We start from the raw sequence: 20,935 nt of genomic DNA on the forward strand, positions 1-20,935 counted from the left end.
TATGCACTGCTCCTAGGCCATCATGCACTGCTTCTAGACCCTCATGCACTGCTCCTAGACCCTCATGCACTGCTCCTAGACCCTCGTGCACTGCTCTTAGACCCTCGTGCACTGCTCCTAGACCCTAGACCCTCGTGCACTGCTCCTAGACCCTCGTGCACTGCTCCTAGACCCTCGTGTACTGCTCCTAGACCCTCATGCACTGCTCCTAGGCCATCATGCACTGCTAACATCCCTCAATTTGTCTGACACACTACTTGGTGAACATGATGTCCATCTGTCTGAAGCTCTACTCAGTGAAGCTCTACTCAGTGAAGCTCTGTGAAGCTCTACTCAGTGAAGCTCTGTGAAGCTTTACTCAGTGAAGCTCTGTCTGAAGCTCTGCTCAGTGAAGCTCTACTCAGTGAAGCTCTGTGAAGCTCTACTCAGTGAAGCTCTGTCTGAAGCTCTACTCAGTGAAGCTCTACTCAGTGAAGCTCTGTCTGAAGCTCTACTCAGTGAAGCTCTACTCAGTGAAGCTCTGTCTGAAGCTCTACTCAGTGAAGCACTACTCAGTGAAGCTGTCTGAAGCTGTACTTAGCGAAGCTCTACTCAGTGAAGCTCTGTCTGAAGCTCTATTCAGTGAAGCTCTGTCTGAAGCTCTACTCAGTGAAGCACTACTCAGTGAAGCTCTGTCTGAAGCTGTACTTAGCGAAGCTCTACTCAGTGAAGCTCTGTCTGAAGCTCTACTCAGTGAAGTTGTCTGAAGCTCTACTCAGTGAAGCTGTCTGAAGCTCTACTCAGTGAAGCTCTGTGAAGCGCTACTCAGTGAAGCTGTCTGAAGCTGTACTTAGCGAAGCTCTACTCAGTGAAGCTCTGTCTGAAGCTCTACTCAGTGAAGCTCTACTCAGTGAAGCGCTGTGAAGCTCTACTCAGTGAAGTTGTCTGAAGCTCTACTCAGTGAAGCTCTGTCTGAAGCTCTACTCAGTGAAGCTCTACTCAGTGAAGCGCTGTGAAGCTCTACTCAGTGAAGTTGTCTGAAGCTCTACTCAGTGAAGCTGTCTGAAGCTCTACTCAGTGAAGCTCTACTCAGTGAAGCTCTGTGAACAATGAGGAACTTGCAGAGGCCAGTTAATATTTGTTCCAATTTCCAGTTGATAACACCTGCCGGTGGCAGTCTTAAAATGATTAAAAACAACAGATAAACTCACTACACCTGTATAAATGCTTTATAATTTAGTTTAAGACGGGTACAGAATAAAACTAAAAGCCATGAGTCGTTTCGACAGTTTTTTTACGTTTCGTCATGAGTGCGTTTGCGATCATTGTGTAAATACGGTAAGCCTGCTTTAAACCCGTTCATTTATTTCTCGTCGGTCGACAGCGATACAGCATCAGTGGCTGGAAACTGGAATTCTGCAGCGCTGGAACTATGCCTTTAATGCTAATGAGGAAGGCGTTGCTTCAATTTCATACTGCAAATCAATAGGCGAGTTAGTCCTCACTGTAATTGACACTTTAGGGTAGCCTATTAGAGCTCACCGGCCCGGAAGCGCAAGTCAGTGAAGGTTGTTTTGAAGATGGGAGTCAAACTTGAAGTGTTCCGGGTAAAATTATTTCAAAATCTATTACGAAACTAAATAGAAACGGAAATAAAAACTATGTATAATAATCAGGCAGTAAATACGTAACTCTCACGACGTCAGTGTAGTTTACATTGGAGCTGAACTGTGTTTTGATACAATGTACGATTATCTCAGGTTAAGTGTAGGTAAATGTGATCAGCGTGGTGTTATTATTATTATTATTATTATTATTATTATTATTATTATTATTATTATTATTATTATTCAAAGATACAATTCAGAACCAAATGAAAATACTTTTTTTTTCACTCATAACAGGTATGCAGAAATCAGTATAATACATATCTGATATTTAAGTGACACCCGTGTAGTCTTGACGATAGGAGCCAATCCTGCAACAGGAACGATTTATTTAACATCTAGACAAACTCCTGGCTGCTGCTGCTCATTTAAGTAGTTAATTGAAGGTGGTTCAGAAACCCAAATTTGAACCCTTTTAAGGTACCAGGCACACGTGTCCCACAAATAAAATGATGCTAACTTTCTTATTTTTTGCAATGAGTTGCACTAAACCGGGTTTACAGTGTACTGACAGGCTGGATCTGGTCATCCAAACAGTCACTCTCAAATGGATTTTAAGAAGAAACCGTTTGAACAACACGCACTCAGTTCCTTGTGTACCTGAAGGGGTTAAAAGGGCATGTGGAGACATTTTGACAGCGCTCATGTATGTGTCCAAGTGTTCTGCGGCTACTAATCAAGTTGACAATGTATTTCTCACTTACTCTTTGCTGTGTCAGGTCTGCTGTACAAACAGCGCAAGAGAAAATACACTCAACTTGATTAGAGGAGCCACCTAACATTTAGAAACGGTATTAAATCTAAATAAAAACACTGACGAAACCCACTTAATCTGTGTCTGTAGAATCTGCTGTGGTTTGAATGTTTCAAATGCGTTGTCATTGACATTCAGAGTGCAGATCCACACTCTCAGTGATGTTATACATTGTGAGTGCAGATCCACACTCTCAGTGATGTTATACATTGTGAGTGCAGATCCACACTCTCAGTGATGTTATACATTGTGAGTGCAGATCCACACTCTCAGTGATGGTATACATTGTGAGTGCAGATCCACACTCTCAGTGATGTTATACATTGTGAGTGCAGATCCACACTCTCAGTGATGGTATACATTGTGAGTGCAGATCCACACTCTCAGTGATGTTATACATTGTGAGTGCAGATCCACACTCTCAGTGATGTTATACATTGTGAGTGCAGATCCACACTCTCAGTGATGTTATACAGTGTGAGTGCAGATCCACACTCTCAGTGATGGTATACATTGTGAGTGCAGATCCACACTCTCAGTGATGTTATACATTGTGAGTGCAGATCCACACTCTCAGTGATGTTATACATTGTGAGTGCAGATCCACACTCTCAGTGATGTTATACATTGTGAGTGCAGATCCACACTCTCAGTGATGTTATACATTGTGAGTGCAGATCCACACTCTCAGTGATGTTATACATTGTGAGTGCAGATCCACACTCTCAGTGATGTTATACATTGTGAGTGCAGATCCACACTCTCAGTGATGTTATACATTGTGAGTGCAGATCCACACTCTCAGTGATGTTATACATTGTGAGTGCAGATCCACACTCTCAGTGATGTTATACATTGTGAGTGCAGATCCACACTCTCAGTGATGTTATACATTGTGAGTGCAGATCCACACTCTCAGTGATGTTATACATTGTGAGTGCAGATCCACACTCTCAGTGATGTTTTACATTGTGAGTGCAGATCCACACTCTCAGTGATGTTATACATTGTGAGTGCAGATCCACACTCTCAGTGATGTTTTACATTGTGAGTGCAGATCCACACTCTCAGTGATGTTTTACATTGTGAGTGCAGATCCACACTCTCAGTGATGTTTTACATTGTGAGTGCAGATCCACACTCTCAGTGATGTTATACATTGTGAGTGCAGATCCACACTCTCAGTGATGGTATACATTGTGAGTGCAGATCCACACTCTCAGTGATGTTATACATTGTGAGTGCAGATCCACACTCTCAGTGATGTTATACATTGTGAGTGCAGATCCACACTCAGTGATGTTATACATTGTGAGTGCAGATCCACACTCTCAGTGATGTTATACATTGTGAGTGCAGACCCACACTCTCAGTGATGTTATACATTGTGAGTGCAGATCCACACTCTCAGTGATGTTATACATTGTGAGTGCAGATCCACACTCTCAGTGATGTTATACAGTGTGAGTGCAGATCCACACTCTCAGTGATGTTATACATTGTGAGTGCAGATCCACACTCAGTGATGTTATACATTGTGAGTGCAGATCCACACTCTCAGTGATGTTATACATTGTGAGTGCAGACCCACACTCTCAGTGATGTTATACATTGTGAGTGCAGATCCACACTCTCAGTGATGTTATACATTGTGAGTGCAGATCCACACTCTCAGTGATGTTATACATTGTGAGTGCAGACCCACACTCTCAGTGATGTTATACATTGTGAGTGCAGATCCACACTCTCAGTGATGTTTTACATTGTGAGTGCAGATCCACACTCTCAGTGATGTTTTACATTGTGAGTGCAGATCCACACTCTCAGTGATGTTATACATTGTGAGTGCAGATCCACACTCTCAGTGGTGTTATACATTGTTAGTGCAGATCCACACTCTCAGTGATGTTATACATTGTGAGTGCAGACCCACACTCTCAGTGATGTTATACATTGTGAGTGCAGATCCACACTCTCAGTGATGTTATACATTGTGAGTGCAGATCCACACTCTGTGATGTTTTACATTGTGAGTGCAGATCCACACTCTCAGTGATGTTTTACATTGTGAGTGCAGATCCACACTCTGTGATGTTTTACATTGTGAGTGCAGATCCACACTCTCAGTGATGTTCTACATCGTGAGTGCAGATCCACACTGTCAGTGATGTTATACATTGTGAGTGCAGATCCACACTCTCAGTGATGTTATACATTGTGAGTGCAGATCCACACTCTCAGTGATGTTTTACATTGTGAGTGCAGATCCACACTCTCAGTGATGTTTTACATTGTGAGTGCAGACCCACACTCTCAGTAATGTTATACATTGTGAGTGCAGATCCACACTCTCAGTGATGTTATACATCGTGAGTGCAGATCCACACTGTGTCAGTGATGTTTTACATTGTGAGTGCAGATCCACACTCTCAGTGATGGTTTACATTGTGAGTGCAGATCCACACTCTCAGTGATGTTATACATTGTGAGAGCAGATCCACACTCTCAGTGATGTTTTACATCGTGAGAGCAGACCCACACTCTCAGTAATGTTATACATTGTGAGTGCAGATCCACACTCTCAGTGATGTTCTACATCGTGAGTGCAGATCCACACTGTCAGTGATGTTTTACATTGTGAGTGCAGATCCACACTCTCAGTGATGTTATACATTGTGAGAGCAGATCCACACTCTCAGTGATGTTATACATTGTGAGTGCAGACCCACACTCTCAGTGATGTTATACATTGTGAGTGCAGATCCACACTCTCAGTGATGTTTTACATTGTGAGAGCAGATCCACACTCTCAGTGATCTTTGCTTTGCTTTTACTATGTAGAACTTTTATATAGGGTTGTTTACCATAGCTTGTTTTTTTAGTATGTTTTACCACACCTCTGTGCTTATTTGCAATGCTTTCCTATGCTTTACTACACCTCTGTGCTTCTTTTGCTTTCCTATGCTTTACCACACCTCTGTGCTTCTTTACAATGCTTGCCTATTCTTTACCACACCTCTGTGCTTCTTTGCAATGCTTTCCTATGCTTTACCATGCTTTCACTGTGTTGTTATTATGCTTTGCAGTGCTTGTACTATGGGAAGCTTGTAGAAAGGTAATGGACGTCAGGGCGTCTGCTGTTTGCTGTTTTTCAGATGCTGCTGTATCTGTCATTCCCAGTGACTGTGTTCTGGATCTCCAATCAAGCCGAGTACTTTGAGGAATATGTGGTGAAGCGAAAGGTCAGTTGGTATTATAATAGACCTTGCTGTTGTTGTTGTTGTTAATAAATAATAATAATAATGATGATGTTTTCAGAATGTGCAATAGCAATACAACTGAAATTCAGTGCAGAGTGACACTATACCTGGGAGGAGCACAGGTCTGTGTCCTCTCATGATTATTCCAATTTTTAAGGACTATTTGAAGTGCTGATGTAGTTTACTGTGGGGCCACACTTAGATTTTCCAATAGACACTAATGGGATCTGCTTATAAGATGACTGCTGTTAACATATGAGCTCTGTAATCAGTTGCAATGGAATCTAAACAGGCAGTAAATGGGTTGACCTTTTGTGTAGTTTGGCAGGATACAGAGTTTTAAACCACTGCTGATCTTCAAAGGTGTGGGCTGGAATCTCTAATCATGTGCGCAGGTATAATGTCTCTCCTCCTGCAGAACAGTACTTACTATGAAATACTTAAAGGCTCTTTGTTTTGGGTTATTGTTTAATATCAAACTGATTATTGATCACCATGGTTTTTATTTTGCTGGCCTCAATTTAAGTTGCGTGTGTATATACAGAATAACCTCTACTGTCACGTTTTTTTTATTTACGTTTTTAGAAATTTGAAAAGTTTGTTTGAAGTCCTATGGCGTTGTAAAAGTTGCCCTGCCAAAACTTCTAAAACACATGTATACGTTATAAAATAGATAGGAAACTTAACATGGTACAATTATACCCGGTGACTGAAGGGGATACATGCAGGAATGGAAATAAAACAGCCATTGCAGATCTATTCCATGTTTCACTGTGAGGTTAAGACGACACACCTGAGCTTGTTACTTTGTGGCTAATCACGCACACACACACATATTTATCGCATTGAGGGCAATACTTTTCAGAGCTGTGTTACACACAAATAGGATTACCGTCCTGTGGCAAAGTGCCCCGCCCCTGTGTGCATTTGTGTGATCTGTGTTGTATGTTGGATGTTGCGTGTGTTAATGTCGGTGTATAGATTGGTACACGGGATATAAACGGGTCTGTGTTTCACGTGTATTTAAAAAGTGTATATTTGTATTTAGGCACGAGGAGAGCACAAATCACTTCACGTGCTGGTTAAATGTAATATGTGAGCACGGGGTTGCACAGAATTAATTCACGTGCTGGGATTCAAGTGAATAATTAATTAGTAATTGAATCCCAGCACAATAGTATATATAGACGCACATTTCTTGCACTCAGGGTTGGGTGTTCGGAAGAGGAGAACGGGTGAGAGAGAGGAGAGTTAAAATCATTAGAAGTAAATATAGTAGTTGTTTGTTCTCACCGTGTTTGTTTGTCTCCGTGCACCGTTTGTTTAGTGTTGGTCCGTTTTGTCTGTCTCTTTATTTTGGCGCAAGTGCCGTGTCCTGTTTTGTGTACCGTTTAAAACCTTTTTATTTGTTAATAAACGCTGAGTGCAGCCATTGCACTCAGCTCATCATCACCACCGTCTATGTCTGTGTATTCCTGTCTGGTCTGACGCCACCCACTCTGGCCGTCTTTGTGACACGTGGTGTCAGAAGTGGGATAGCCGCGCCTCCAAGCGTCAGACCAGGAGGGGTCTGGATTAAAAAAAAAAAAAAAAAAAAAAAAGATTACAAATATTGTTTTGGGGGAAAAAAACAAAACAAAAAAAAAATCAATGGCAGAAGACGCCATCAAACTGCGGGGCTGGTTCCTGGAGAATGCTGGGCTGGAGGCCCAGTCTCTGCCCATAGTCGTCCGGGTCCTGTGGATGATGGACAGTGAGAGATGGGAGGCATATCAGCAGGAACACACCCCAAACACCTTGGAGGAGGGTGTGGAGTTTGTCCTCAACTACCTGGAGGCAACCATAAATGGAACAGCAGCCCAGGTAGCAGGACCACCAGCAGAGGAGTACCTGCTGTCCCCATCTCCACCAGCAGAGGGTGAGTACCTGCTGTCCCCATCTCCACCAGCAGAGGGTGAGTACCTGCTGTCCCCATCTCCACCAGCAGAGGGTGAATGCCTGCTGGTTTTGCCTCCACAGCCCAAATGGGAGGAGCCTGAGCATCCACAGCCCAAATGGGAGGAGCCCAAGCGGAAGGAGCCCGAATGTCCTACGCCTGAGTGGGAGGAGCCCGAACGTCCTACGCCTGAGTGGGAGGAGCCCGAACGTCCTACGCCTGAGTGGGAGGAGCCCGAACGTCCTACGCCTGAGTGGGAGGAGCCCGAACGTCCTACGCCTGAGTGGGAGGAGCCCGAACGTCCTACGCCTGAGTGGGAGGAGCCCGAACGTCCTACGCCTGAGTGGGAGGAGCCCGAACGTCCTACGCCTGAGTGGGAGGAGCCCGAACGTCCTACGCCTGAGTGGGAGGAGCCCGAACATCCTATGCCTGAGTGGGGGGAGCCCGAACGTCCACAGCCCAACAGGGAGGAGTCGGGGCGTCCACAGCCCAACAGGGAGGAGTCGGGGCGTCCACAGCCCAACAGGGAGGAGTCGGGGCGTCCACAGCCCAACAGGGAGGAGTCGGGGCGTCCACAGCCCAACAGGGAGGAGTCGGGGCGTACACAGGCCAACAGGGAGGAGTCGGGGCGTCCACAGCCCAACAGGGAGGAGTCGGGGCGTCCACAGCCCAAAAGGGAGGAGTCGGTGCGTCCACAGCCCAAAGGGAGGCAAGTCGGGGCTTCCACAGCCCTGGGACCCAAGCCACCAGCAGAGGGAAAATGCCTGCTGGTTCAGCCCCAAGAGCCAGAAGGGGAGGAGTTACAGGCTCAACCCCCTGAAAATTTTTGGGGGGGAGAAGGGCAGGATGCTGGTGTCCCCCAGCAGCCTCTCGCTATGCTGCTGAAGGCAGCACGGCGTGCACATGCCCAGCCGCCACAGCAGAGGGAGCCAGGAGCAGAGGAGCTGGAGCTGCCTCTACCTCCACCACCTCCAGGAGCAGAGGAGCAGGAGCTGCCTCTGCCTCCACCACCTCCAGGAGCAGAGGAGCAGGAGCTGCCTCTGCCTCCGCCACCACCACCGCAAGGAGCAGAGGAGCAGGAGCTGCCTCTGCCTCCACCACCTCCAGGAGCAGAGGAGCAGGAGCTGCCTCTGCCTCCGCCACCACCACCGCAAGGAGCAGAGGAGCAGGAGCTGCCTCTGCCTCCGCCACCACCACCGCAAGGAGCAGAGGAGCTGGAGCTGCCTCTGCTTCCGCCACCGCCAGGAGCAGAGGAGCTGGAGCTGCCTCTGCCTCCACCACCGCCAGGAGCAGAGGAGCTGGAGCTGCCTCTGCCTCCACCACCGCCCGGAGCAGAGGAGCTGGAGCTGCCTCTGCCTCCACCACCGCAAGGAGCAGAGGAGCTGGAGCTGCCTCTGCCTCCACCACCGCCAGGAGCAGAGGAGCTGGAGCTGCCTCTGCCTCCACCACCGCCCGGAGCAGAGGAGCAGGAGCTGCCTCTGCTGCCCGTACCTCCGCAGGGAGTACGGTGGCCGGAGCCCCAGAAAGGGGAGCTGCCGGCCACGAAGAAGGGGGAGGAGGTCTGGAGACCACTTTCCCCAGCAGCAGTTTCGCTGCAGGAGTTCTTGTGGCCGGAGCCCCACAGGAGGGAGCTGCCGGCTACGAAGAAGGGGGAGGTCGGGGGACCACCTGCCCCCGCAGCTTTTTCGCTTGCAGGACGGGACCAACAGGCTGTCAGTCGTGCCACTACCGGCAGGGGTGCTGACAGCATTGCCAGCCAAGGGCCCACTGAAGCCTCCCTTCCCAGCCCGAGACTTTGTTCTGGACTGCTGGGTTTTTAAGGGGGGAGGTGGCCGTTGAGGCCATGTGTGCTGCGCACAAGGGGGGGTATATGTGGCAAAGTGCCCCGCCCCTGTGTGCATTTGTGTGATCTGTGTTGTATGTTGGATGTTGCGTGTGTTAATGTCGGTGTATAGATTGGTACACGGGATATAAACGGGTCTGTGTTTCACGTGTATTTAAAAAGTGTATATTTGTATTTAGGCACGAGGAGAGCACAAATCACTTCATGTGCTGGTTAAATGTAATATGTGAGCACGGGGTTGCACAGAATTAATTCACGTGCTGGGATTCAAGTGAATAATTAATTAGTAATTGAATCCCAGCACAATAGTATATATAGACGCACATTTCTTGCACTCAGGGTTGGGTGTTCGGAAGAGGAGAACGGGTGAGAGAGAGGAGAGTTAAAATCATTAGAAGTAAATATAGTAGTTGTTTGTTCTCACCGTGTTTGTTTGTCTCCGTGCACCGTTTGTTTAGTGTTAGTCCGTTTTGTCTGTCTCTTTATTTTGGCGCAAGTGCCGTGTCCTGTTTTTGTACTGTTAAACCTTTTTATTTTGTTAATAAACGCTGAGTGCAGCCATTGCACTCAGCTCATCATCATCACCGTCTCTGTGTATTCCTTTTCTGGTCTGACGCCACCCACTCTGGCCGTCTTTGTGACACGTCCCCATTAAGAAATATGTCAAACTGACACATTGAACCCCCCCCCCCCCCCCTTCTTGATTTCAGCCTCTTGTCTTGCTATTTCAATGCTTTATTTATTATCAGAAAAAATCAATGTGTTAACATGGATAACTGCTTTGTGAATATGGCCCTAAGACAGACTGTCAGATTGGTGTCACGGAGTCCATTGGTGATGTCATTAAACACCATTGATTATTTATCACGCAAAGCAGCAACCTCAAGAATTTATCCCCTACCATCACTCAAAGCTCCCTAGAGCTTCACTTTAACCAGCAGTGCTTCTTGCATCGTTTAAAAGTAACATGCATTGGCATGTGTGTGACCAGCACCTGCCCTTAGGGAATGAGACACACGTCACTGTCAAGTCAGGTCTGAGTGTAGCTTCGAGGAACGTCGATATTTGGCCCACGGTCTCTCGTTCAGTCAGTTGGAATAATTCTCTACCTCCACCTTACAGATCGTATCTGATGGTCTCAATTATCCAAGTGCTGCAAGTCAATGGGATAATGTGCAGATTTGTATACAGCCTTTCTTCTTCTCTAAATTGTTTTCGATCAGGTCCCAGTTTTACCTTTGAGTGTCTTTTTAGAAGCAGTCTTGTCATTTCACTGTGTCACCTAATGTGCCAGCCTCTCTCCGCATGAAATATATATGTATTTGTTTAAAATTCAGGAAAATAAACTGACTGTATCTGGAGGGGAACAGATGCAGACGAGCTACAGCTGCCATTCTGCAATATATCAATGCAACACAAGAAACACTAGAAGAACAAATTCAGTGATAAAGGTTTTGACCAGAAGTCTTTTAAATGAAAGCAGTACAGATTCCAGTCACACATCATACGCATCAGCCAATCGGAGCACAGATAGCCATTCATATATTACGCAGCAGCAGCATAAGTCCTACCCGACCCATGTTAGTATACCCTGAACCATGCAGCAGTTACATGGCTGAACTTGTAATTATACCTTCAAACACACAATTCAAGTGTAAAACGTGCCGTAGCCATGCCGTTCTGCTGCAGCCCTGGATGTAACTTGCATCACAGTTGGTGTAGATGCCCTGTATGTGCCTTGGTTGGGTTCACAGCACATCTCGGCTTCATTACAAACCCGCCGCCTCTGTACTGCTCTGGCCCGGCTGCAGCTCGTTTCTAAATCCACACCAATAGAAGGAAACCTAAACTTTAAGATGCAAAGTGTTGTGTGAATGAAACCAATGCAGCAGCATCACATTTTAAGCTCATGTTTGCTATTTCTGCCCACGTGTAAATATTCCCCCGGTAGCCACTTGATTATTTCTATTCTCTGTTGATCAATAACACCAGGATATGTTGCATTCTTATGTAGCAGGGATGGGAAGAAGACTCCTATTGCATAGCAGTTTCCCCCATTCCAGATTTTACTACGAGCTTGATTCGCCCCAGTGTATCGATAACAAGCTCAGGTGTGTCTTATTAAAGTAAAAGCAGGAATTGAATACACTGCTTAAAGAATGGGAGTATTATTTCAGTCCGTTGTTATGTTGTCTAACACACATTCACATTCTGCACCAGGCCTTCAGGATTCAATTTTAACTTCTGCCGTATTAATTATTGCTCAACGGCCTTGCTGCCAAACAATAAAACAAACAAACAAACAAAAACCCCAGAGGCAGTGAGATTATATTTTACAAATCTTTCACATTCAATTTCACGCCAGGTTATTTTCTATGTGTTCCTCTGAAGAACCCTTTTTCGTGGGATATTAAAAATCTGTGATAGTCGTTATGGAATAAAATACAAATCTCCTTATGCAACAGATGCATCATGCATTGGGAACGTTTTGTTTAAAAAATAAAATAATAAATAAAAAAAAGTTTAGCACTCCATGGCACAACGGGCTCATTCGCTAGCCTCTCAAGGCTTTCACCCCTGGAGACCTGGGTTCAAATCTTACTCGGGTCACTTCTGGAATCAGTTGCCTCAGCATGGCTCGAGTGGAGATTGGTGTGTTCCACAGTGCAAAACCTCAATGGCCAGCCTCTGCATGAGAGAATTAATTTTCCATATGCCTAATTAAATGTGTAAATACACATTTTTTTAAAGCCAGTTTAACTACATGTCACACTACAGGGATGGGAATAAGACTGATTGCACATCAGTTTGATCCATTCCTGGTTTTACTATGAGTTTTTAATAAGACTCACCTGAACTTGTTACCTATACACTGCTAATCAAGCTTGTAGTAAAACCTGGAATGGGTGAAACTGCTCATCCATCAATAATCCAAACTAAACAAGTCACCTATCTTAACATCCCGCTAATGGATTTGTTGTTTCTAACCTCGATTGAAGTCCCCTGCTTGTTTGCACACTGTAGCCGCTGTCCTGCATCCTGTACTGGGTGCTGATATCTCTCTGCTAACACTTTCACTCCTTTTTGTTTTGTTGCAGAGGGAGATTTACCCACCGGATGAGAAGATGCAGGTAAGTGATCAATACTGTGTTTCAGAGGCTCTGGGCTTGACGATTGCTAAGAGCTGGCAAGCATCATGCTGGCAGTTTTTCAGTAGCCGGGGTGGTCGGGGGTCCCAGCTGATAAAGTCAACCCTATTGACACAGAGGGAAGGTGGCTGGGCTGTTTGTTCTCTGTCACACAGGAATGATCCGGCCCTCGGAGGATCGATAGCATATATAACTGGGAGAGCAGCGGTATGAGTCAAGCTTGTTAAGGGCAGGATCGATCAGGGTGCTTTTCTGTGTTTATTAACCTCTTTGGAAAGGTTGAGGTTTATATGATATGAGGGCTTTGATAAATAGCAACAGGTTTGAATAATGTTTGTGTTTGTGGGCTTTCTGGCTGCGCTGAACTTCAGGGGGTTGAGAAATTGCATGCTGCACAGCACCCATTTAACCCCCATATCTCTTCTTTTTGATAACATATAGCTCAAACCATTTTAATAGGCCTTCATTTCCATATGATACAAGCCATCTAATACATATAGATATGGTATAGGGTGCTGTGCGGATGTTCACTCCACTGGAGGTCAGGGAGGCTGCCTGCTAGTGGGCTTGCTGGCCGCACTGTCCTTTAGTGGGGTGAGAAATAGTTCAACAGTAGAGCTTATCTTAATGAGATTGTCATTTCCATCTGATACAAAGACATTTCAGATGGCTGTATCAATATCTGGGTATTATATTCTATATACAATTAAGTTTAATATATTCATTTTTTATGTGCTCCAACAGCACAGATTAAATGATGGCCACTGAAATAGTATACATTACCTTTTAAAAAGAGGGTATCGTTATTAGGAAATGAGTGAAATGACACAAAAGCCTATAAATACTTGGATCTTTGTATTTATCGATTAATTTTTTTCATGGTTCACCTTTAACTTAAGAAGGAACATATGTGGCCCCTTAAGGCATGCACAGAGTGGTTTGCTTTTTACAAGTTTCCAGCAGCAGGTAGGAGTCTCCGAGCATTATGTTATTAAGCTTTAAGAGGATTGACACGGTGTGCTTGCTTTTCCTGTCTGAGTTTCTGGAAAGCAGTACCGAGGCAATTAAAAATTAAAGAAGCGAGTAGAAAGTCTACAGCCCACAGATCAACAGGGTATCCTGGAACCCTGGACCAGCAAACCAGGGTCACACACCGTGACAATGAGCCTGGCCCTTTACCTAACTGAAGATCCCAGACAAGCAGACAGCATATCATCTGGGCTGGATATAGGGGTTGATAGAAGGAGGTCAGTTGGAAGTTGCTTCTGCAGATTTCCATCCTTGACTCCCATGATTGAACTGGAAGTCAGCGAGAACGGGTCTGCAGCCAGCGCTGGCAGGCTGATGCTGCACCTTATTGACAGCGTTCTGCCAGGTGTGATCTCTACAGTAGCTCTTCAACAGGGATGGAAGGAACATAGCAAATAGATCCGTTCCTGGTTTTACTGTGAGCTTATTACCTGTACACTGTGGCTAATCAAGCCCGTAGTAAAACCTGGAATGGGTGAAACTGCTATGCAATAGGAGTCTTATTTCCATCCCTGTTCAATGTCTCAAAATTACTGCGTGCTTAAAAAATAAAAAAAATAATAATAATAATTAAAAAAAAAAAATGAAAAAATGAAGAAACAGTTCTTAATAGGTGCAGGAGTTCCACAAAATACCATATAAAAGTCTCAGTGGACCTAGTCAGATCCACGACTTCATCTAATTGCTGAAACTGGTACATTTATTGTTAGGTAGACGATGGACAGGATTAAGGGCATCGCTGCAAAACAGTCTGTCACGCATGCAACCGTCCTCAGTGCACCTGTGCCTCTTGTTTTTAAGCCAGCTTCAATAGATAAGCCACAGAATGCCTATATATATATATATATATATATATATATATATATATATATATATATATATATATATATATAATTGTGAGACAGCAGGGAGGGGGTTAATTCCTCCCTCTAGGAAAACATGTGCGGAAGGCACATTTTTGGTTTGTTAATTGTTTTTGTTAATTGTTTTATTATTAATCATTACCTGCACCTGGCTACTATTGAAAATTGGAGCCAGGTGCAGGGTTTAAAAGGAGAGCAGTCAGTCTGCTCTGGGCGGCTGCTGAAGAGGGTAGAAGCCCGACTGTGCTGGTGTGTGGGTACAGCCGTAATTAAAAGAAAAGGTAGTGTGAAGCCTTTTTTGTGTGTGTTGTTCTGTTTATTTTTTGTTACAGGTAAACAGCTTAGCTGTCCTGTTTTTAGTTTAGGTTCCTGTTTTGTTTTAGTTATTGCTCAAAGAAGAGCTAGGTGTTTGTTTTGTTTATTTTTTGTTTTTGTTTCATTAAAAATAGCGTAACCGCGCTTTCAAAAATCCATTGCTGTGTGTTGGGTCGGTGTTTTTAAAGGGGCAACGAACCGCGGTGAGGGCGAGTCTTTTACAATATATATATATATATATATATATATATATATATATATATATATATATTAGCTTAAAGAGCCAGCTGCCCAACGTTTCGATATGTTGTACATATCTTTCTCAAGGGAGCCTGTGTTTGAATCAAAACATTGGAGGTATTTGTAGGTTTTTGACGGCATAAAAATTAGTGCTTATAGAAAGTCTACACCCCCTTGAACTTTTTTCACATTTTGTTGTGTCAGTGCCTCAGAGTTTCACGCATTTAAATGAGGCTTTTTTCCACTTATCTACACACCATACTCCACACTGTTAAGGGGAAAAAAGTTTTTATTGAGAAAAAGATTATATATTAAAAATACAAAACTGAAAGATCATAATTGGATAAGTCTTCACCCCCCTGAGTTAATACTTGGTGGAAGCACCTTTGGCAGCAATTACAGCAGCAATTGTGAGTCTCTTGGGATAGGTCTCTACCAACTTTGCACACCTAGATTTGGCAATATTTGACCATTCTTCTTTACAAAACTGTTCAAGCTCTGTCAAGTTCCTTGGGGAGCGTTGATGGACAGCAATCTTCAAGTAATGCCACAAATTTTCGATTGGATTTAGGTAGGGGCTCTGACTGGGACACTCAAGGACATTTACCTTTTTGTTCCTTAGCCACTCCAGTATAGATTTGGCTGTGTGCTTTGGGTCGTTGTCATGCTGAAAGGTGAACTTCCGTGCCAGTTTCAGCTTTCTTGCAGAGGGCAGCAGGTTTTCCTCAAGGACTTTTCTGTGCTTTACTCCATTCATTTTCCCTTCTATCCTGACAAGTGCCCCAATCCCTGCCAGTGAGAAACATCCCCATAACATGATGCTGCCACCACCATGCTTCACAGTAGGGATGGTGTTCTTTGGGTGATGTGCTGTGTTGGGTTTGCGCCAGACATAACGCTTTGCATTTAGGCCAAAAAGTTCCATTTTAGTTTCGTCAGACCACAAAACTTTTTGCCACATGGCTACAGAATCTCCTGAGTGTTTTTTGCATACTTCAAACAGGATTCAAGGTGGTCTTTCTTGAGTAAAATACAGGCCAGATTTGTGGAGTGCTTGGGATATTGTTGTCACATGCACACTTTGACCAGTCTTGGCCATAAAAGTCTGTAGGTCTTGCAAAGTTGCCATTGACCTCTTGGTAGCCTCTCTGATCAGTCTCCTTCTTGCAACGGCACTGTATAATATATATATATATATATATATATATATATATATATATATATATATATATAAATTAAAATGAAACATTTATGTTTTCCCAGTTCTGGACGATTCTTTTTTGTTTATTGCTGTTTCTGTTGTGTGCAGAGGAAGGAGCTGGAGGATTTCAAGCAGAGAATGCGTGAGCGGAAGGAACAGAGGCTTCTGAAGCAGATGGGCCTGGCTGAAGCACAGAAAGAATGAGGCACCCAGCTCACCAGGGCTGTGATACACCGGGCTGCAGCACTGCAACACCACGAGAATCCGGGTTCAACAGGACAAGAAGAAAAGCGACGCCGCTACTGATCAGTCTCCCGCGCTCTGACCTATCGGACGATACTTTCAAAGCGTTTCCTCCATTCTTTCATTTACTCCTACTTTCTGAAAGGAGTGGAAATCAAATGTGTTACAAAATAATAAACAGAGCACCTTGAGAATGCTCAAGAGATACCTAACCTAGTTGTTTTGGTTCTAGTTTTGTAAAATTAAGTTTTTTATCACTTAAAAGAAAAATTAGGAGTTAATTAAAGACTGGAGTACACGCTTTGAAAATATGACCCATCGTTACCAGAGGTCGATCATCCACAGCATCAGAAATGTTGTCTGTAATACCACAATAAACCGAAACAGTCTTGAAATTACATAATGACTTATTTGTTTTTCAAGTTTCCGTGGCTTACCTAATGATTTAATTTTTCTTCACACCGCTCCTGTCTGTATAGCGACTTTTAAAAATGACCTAATCAATAACAAAACTAACTGTATAATTATTTATACCGACAGCACTGCATAAAATGCAAAAACAAACAAACAAAGAAAAAAGAACATATTAATCACATTCAACACAGCTGCTGTTTTGTTTTGCTTTGCTTTATTATTTGATTTTTTTTTTTTTTTAAAGGTTTTTATTTTTGGGTTAGTTTGTTTTAGTTGTGAAAATTCCCCCAATGGCTTATGTAGTTATATACACATTTACAGTATGAATACCTGACCTGTGTAACACGCTAGTCAGGTCAGTACAACTTAATAGAAAGGCAGCACTTGATCAATGAATCAATCGATCAATCAGTCCATGTAAACAATAACGGAAAGTGTCCTGATCAATACAGACTGTACCTGCATTCAGTGTTGGGCTGTTGTGTTGATTGATGCCTTTTCAGGTGTCTCAGTCCTCCCTCCTCTTAATAATGTTTGTGTATACAGAAGCTTTGATAAGTGCAGTCGGACAGCTTTCACAATCTCTGCCTCAGCGCATTTTACAGCTAACTGCTCTCAGCCTTATACAGCACACAACTGATAAATGAGAAGGTGGTTAACGTGGCCTTGGGATGTGCCTGCTTTATATCCCGATGTTCCCTCTGTATGAATTGTAATGTGCTGTGTTGGAGAAGGAGTCCGAGGGACATGGTTGTGGATCTGGTGTTGAATGCAAGTAACATCGTGCTTTTTGTGAGTATGTATTGTTTTTAAATTAAATATGAGAGTGGAATGAGTGTGTGTTTATTATTTTTGTTTGTTTTACTCGTTTAGAGGGAAGTTAAATGTAATTGATTAGATATTTGTATTTACTTTAGGGTTGGGGGTTATTTTCCACATTACAAAATTATAATTTAAACATTTTCAAAGGTGTGCTAATGTGTGTATATATAGATGTCTACTCAGATTTAGAAATACTCATATTATATATATATATATATATATATATATATATATATATATATATATATATATATACAGTGCCTTGCATAAGTATTCACCCCCCCTTGGACCTTTCCACATTTTGTAGCGTTACAAGCTGGAATTAAAATGGATTTAATTGGGATTTCTACCATTTGATTTACACAATATACTTAACACTTTGAAGGTGCAAAATATTTTTTATTGTGACACAAAAGTTAATTAAACAAAAAAAAGACATTTGTTGGTTGCAAAAGTATTCACCCCCCCTGAGTCAATACTTGGTAGAAGCACCTTTGGCAGCAATTACAGCTGTGAGTCTTTTTGGGTAAGTCTCTACCAGCTTTGCACATCTGGATCCTGCAATTTTTGCCCATTCTTCTTGGCAAAATTGCTCAAGCTCTGTCAAGTTGGATGGGGACCGTTGGTGAACAGCAATTTTCAAGTCTTATCACAGATTCTCAATCGGATTGAGGTCTGGGCTTTGACTGGGCCATTCTAAGACATTCATGTTCTTGTTTTTAAACCACTCCAGTGTAGCTTTGGCTGTGTGTTTAGGGTCATTGTCCTACTGGAAGGTGAACCTCCGCCCCAGTCCCAGGTCTCTTGCAGACTGAAACAGGTTTTCCTCTAGAATTTCCCTATATTTGGCTCAATCCATCTTGCCCTCAATCCTGAACAGTTTCCCAGTCCCTGCCGATGAAAAGCATCCCCATAACATGATGCTGCCACCACCACGCTTCACCGTGGGGATGGTATTCTCAGGGTGATGAGCAGTGTTGGCTTTGCGCCACACATAGCGTTTTGCGCTAAGGCCAAAAAGTTCAATTTTGGTCTCATCAGACCAGAGAACCTTTTACCACATTGTTGTGTCTCCCACATGCCTTTTGGCAAAATCCAAACATGATTTGATATGTTTTTTTCAGCAATGGCTTTCTTCTCGCCACTCTTCCATAAAGCCCAGCTTTGTGGAGCGTCCAGGTTATAGTTGTCCCATGGACGGTTTCTCCCATCTCAGCTGTGGATCTCTAGCTCCTTCCAAGTTACCATTGGCCTCTTGGTTGCTTCTCTGACTAATGCCCTCCTTACCTGGTCACTGAGTTTTGGTGGATGGTCTTCTCTGGGCAGAGTCGCGGTTGTGCCATATTCTTTCCATTTTTTAATAATGGATTTAACGTTGCTCTGGGGGATGTTCAAAGTTTGGGATATTTTTTTATATCCCAACCCTGATTGGTGCTTCTCCAGAACTTTATCCCAGACTTGTTTTGATAGCTCCTTGGTCTTCATGATGCTGTTTGTTTAGATATGCTCTCTAATAAACTCTGGGGCCTTTCAGAAACAGGTGTATTTAATCATGTGACACTTTAATTGCACACAGGTGGACTCCATTCAACTAATTATGTGACTTCTGAAGGCAATTGGTTGCAGAGCTTATTTAGGGGTGTCACAGCAAAGGGGATGTATACTTATGCAATCAAGACTTTTCAGTTTTTTATTTGTAAATAATTTTGAAAAATATGTAGATTTTTTTCCCCACTTCGACATTATGTACTATTTTGTGTAGATCAGTGACAAAAAATCCTAATTAAATCCATTTTAGTTCCAGGTTGTAACACTACAAAATGTGGAAAAGTCCAAGGGGGGTGAATACTTATGCAAGGCACTGTGTATATATATATATATATATATATATATATATATATATATATATATATATGCAGACCCAGACAGAAGAATTGAAGTTTTTAAGCACTTACGTAAAATGTTATTGTGTACAGAAATCAAAAATAAACTTCAAACAAACACCTAACTCCATTTTGGAGCGCAAACTAAACATTTTCTCCAAACCCGTACTAACCAATCGGATGGCTAAGCTGTTTACCGATTAAACAAGACAAAACAAAAGGTTTACACGCTACCATTTCCACACACAGGTCTGTTCACCGTGACAGCCTCTCTCTTCACACAGACTGGAGACTGCCCCGAGCAAACGTTTCTTTTTTTCTTATATACCTGCCTGCTAATCACAGGCAGGTGACATTTGTTAACTATATGAGCCAGGTGAACCTCATCCTGGCGCTCTTCTGAGGCATTCTGGGGGATGTAGTCCTTTATCTGCTTTATCTCCACAATATATATAATTAAGCAAAACTGACTTCAAAATAGAATGTTAATTCCAAGAGGTTCCAAAATGCCCAATTTGAAAATTAATTTGCGTTCTTTTTGATTCCTGGGTGCATTTGTCCCATAGCAGTGATTTATTATATATATATATATATATATATACAGTGCCGTGAAAAAGTATTTGCCCCCTGTCTGATTTTCTACATTGTATTTGGTCAGATTTTTTTGTGGATTGTAGTAGTATATAGAGTCTGAGAGAAAAAATGACACCAAAGTTTGGTGTTTCTTTCATTTGTTTGGTGTGCAAGGTAATCAAACATGCAATCTTCAAGTGTGAAAAAGTTATTGCCCCCCCTAGTTAACTCAACCCAATTAAAGGGATAATCAGGGTCAGCTGTTTGAGTACTTTAGTTAACAACCAGGCCTGATTTGGGCCAGCCCTGCCCAATATCAATCTGACTAACTTTGGCCCTTACCATCAGAGTGAAGTTCTCAGCACACAGGTTCTAGAGGCACATCATGCCACGAACAAAAGAAATTCCTGAAGACCTCCGGAAAAAAGTTGTTGATGTCTATCAGTCTGGAAAGGGTTACAAAGCCATTTCTAAGGCTCTGGGGCTCCACCGAACCACAGTCAGAGCCATATTGTCTAAATGGAGAAAGTTTGGGACAGTAGCGAATCTTCCCAGGAGTGGCTGTCCTGCCAAAATCTCTCAGAGCAAGGCGTAAAATTGTCCGGGAAGTCACAAAGAACCCTAGAACAACATCCAGGGATCTGCAGGCCTCTCTCGCCTCGGCTAAGGTCAGTGTTCATGACTCCACCATCAGAAAGACACTGGGCAAAAATGGGATTCATGGCAGAGTAGCAAGGCGGAACCCATTGCTCACTAAGAAGAAC

At 43.3% G+C, this 20,935-nt stretch overlaps 1 protein-coding gene across 1 annotated transcript; it reads left to right on the forward strand.

The window, feature by feature from the left end:
- The first annotated feature begins 1,454 nt into the window (after positions 1–1,454).
- LOC117401976 (protein PET100 homolog, mitochondrial) lies at positions 1,455–17,725 on the forward strand. The gene is made up of 4 exons (XM_034002757.3): positions 1,455–1,586; positions 5,556–5,642; positions 12,538–12,570; positions 16,345–17,725. Exons 1-4 carry the CDS (start codon positions 1,560–1,562, stop codon positions 16,438–16,440), a joined length of 243 nt encoding a protein of 80 aa, XP_033858648.2. The 5' UTR covers positions 1,455–1,559; the 3' UTR covers positions 16,441–17,725.
- Positions 17,726–20,935: the final 3,210 nt, after the last annotated feature.

The sequence above is a fragment of the Acipenser ruthenus genome, chromosome 36, assembly GCF_902713425.1.
Source record: "Acipenser ruthenus chromosome 36, fAciRut3.2 maternal haplotype, whole genome shotgun sequence".
In the NCBI taxonomy this organism is placed as follows: Eukaryota; Metazoa; Chordata; class Actinopteri; order Acipenseriformes; family Acipenseridae; genus Acipenser; species Acipenser ruthenus.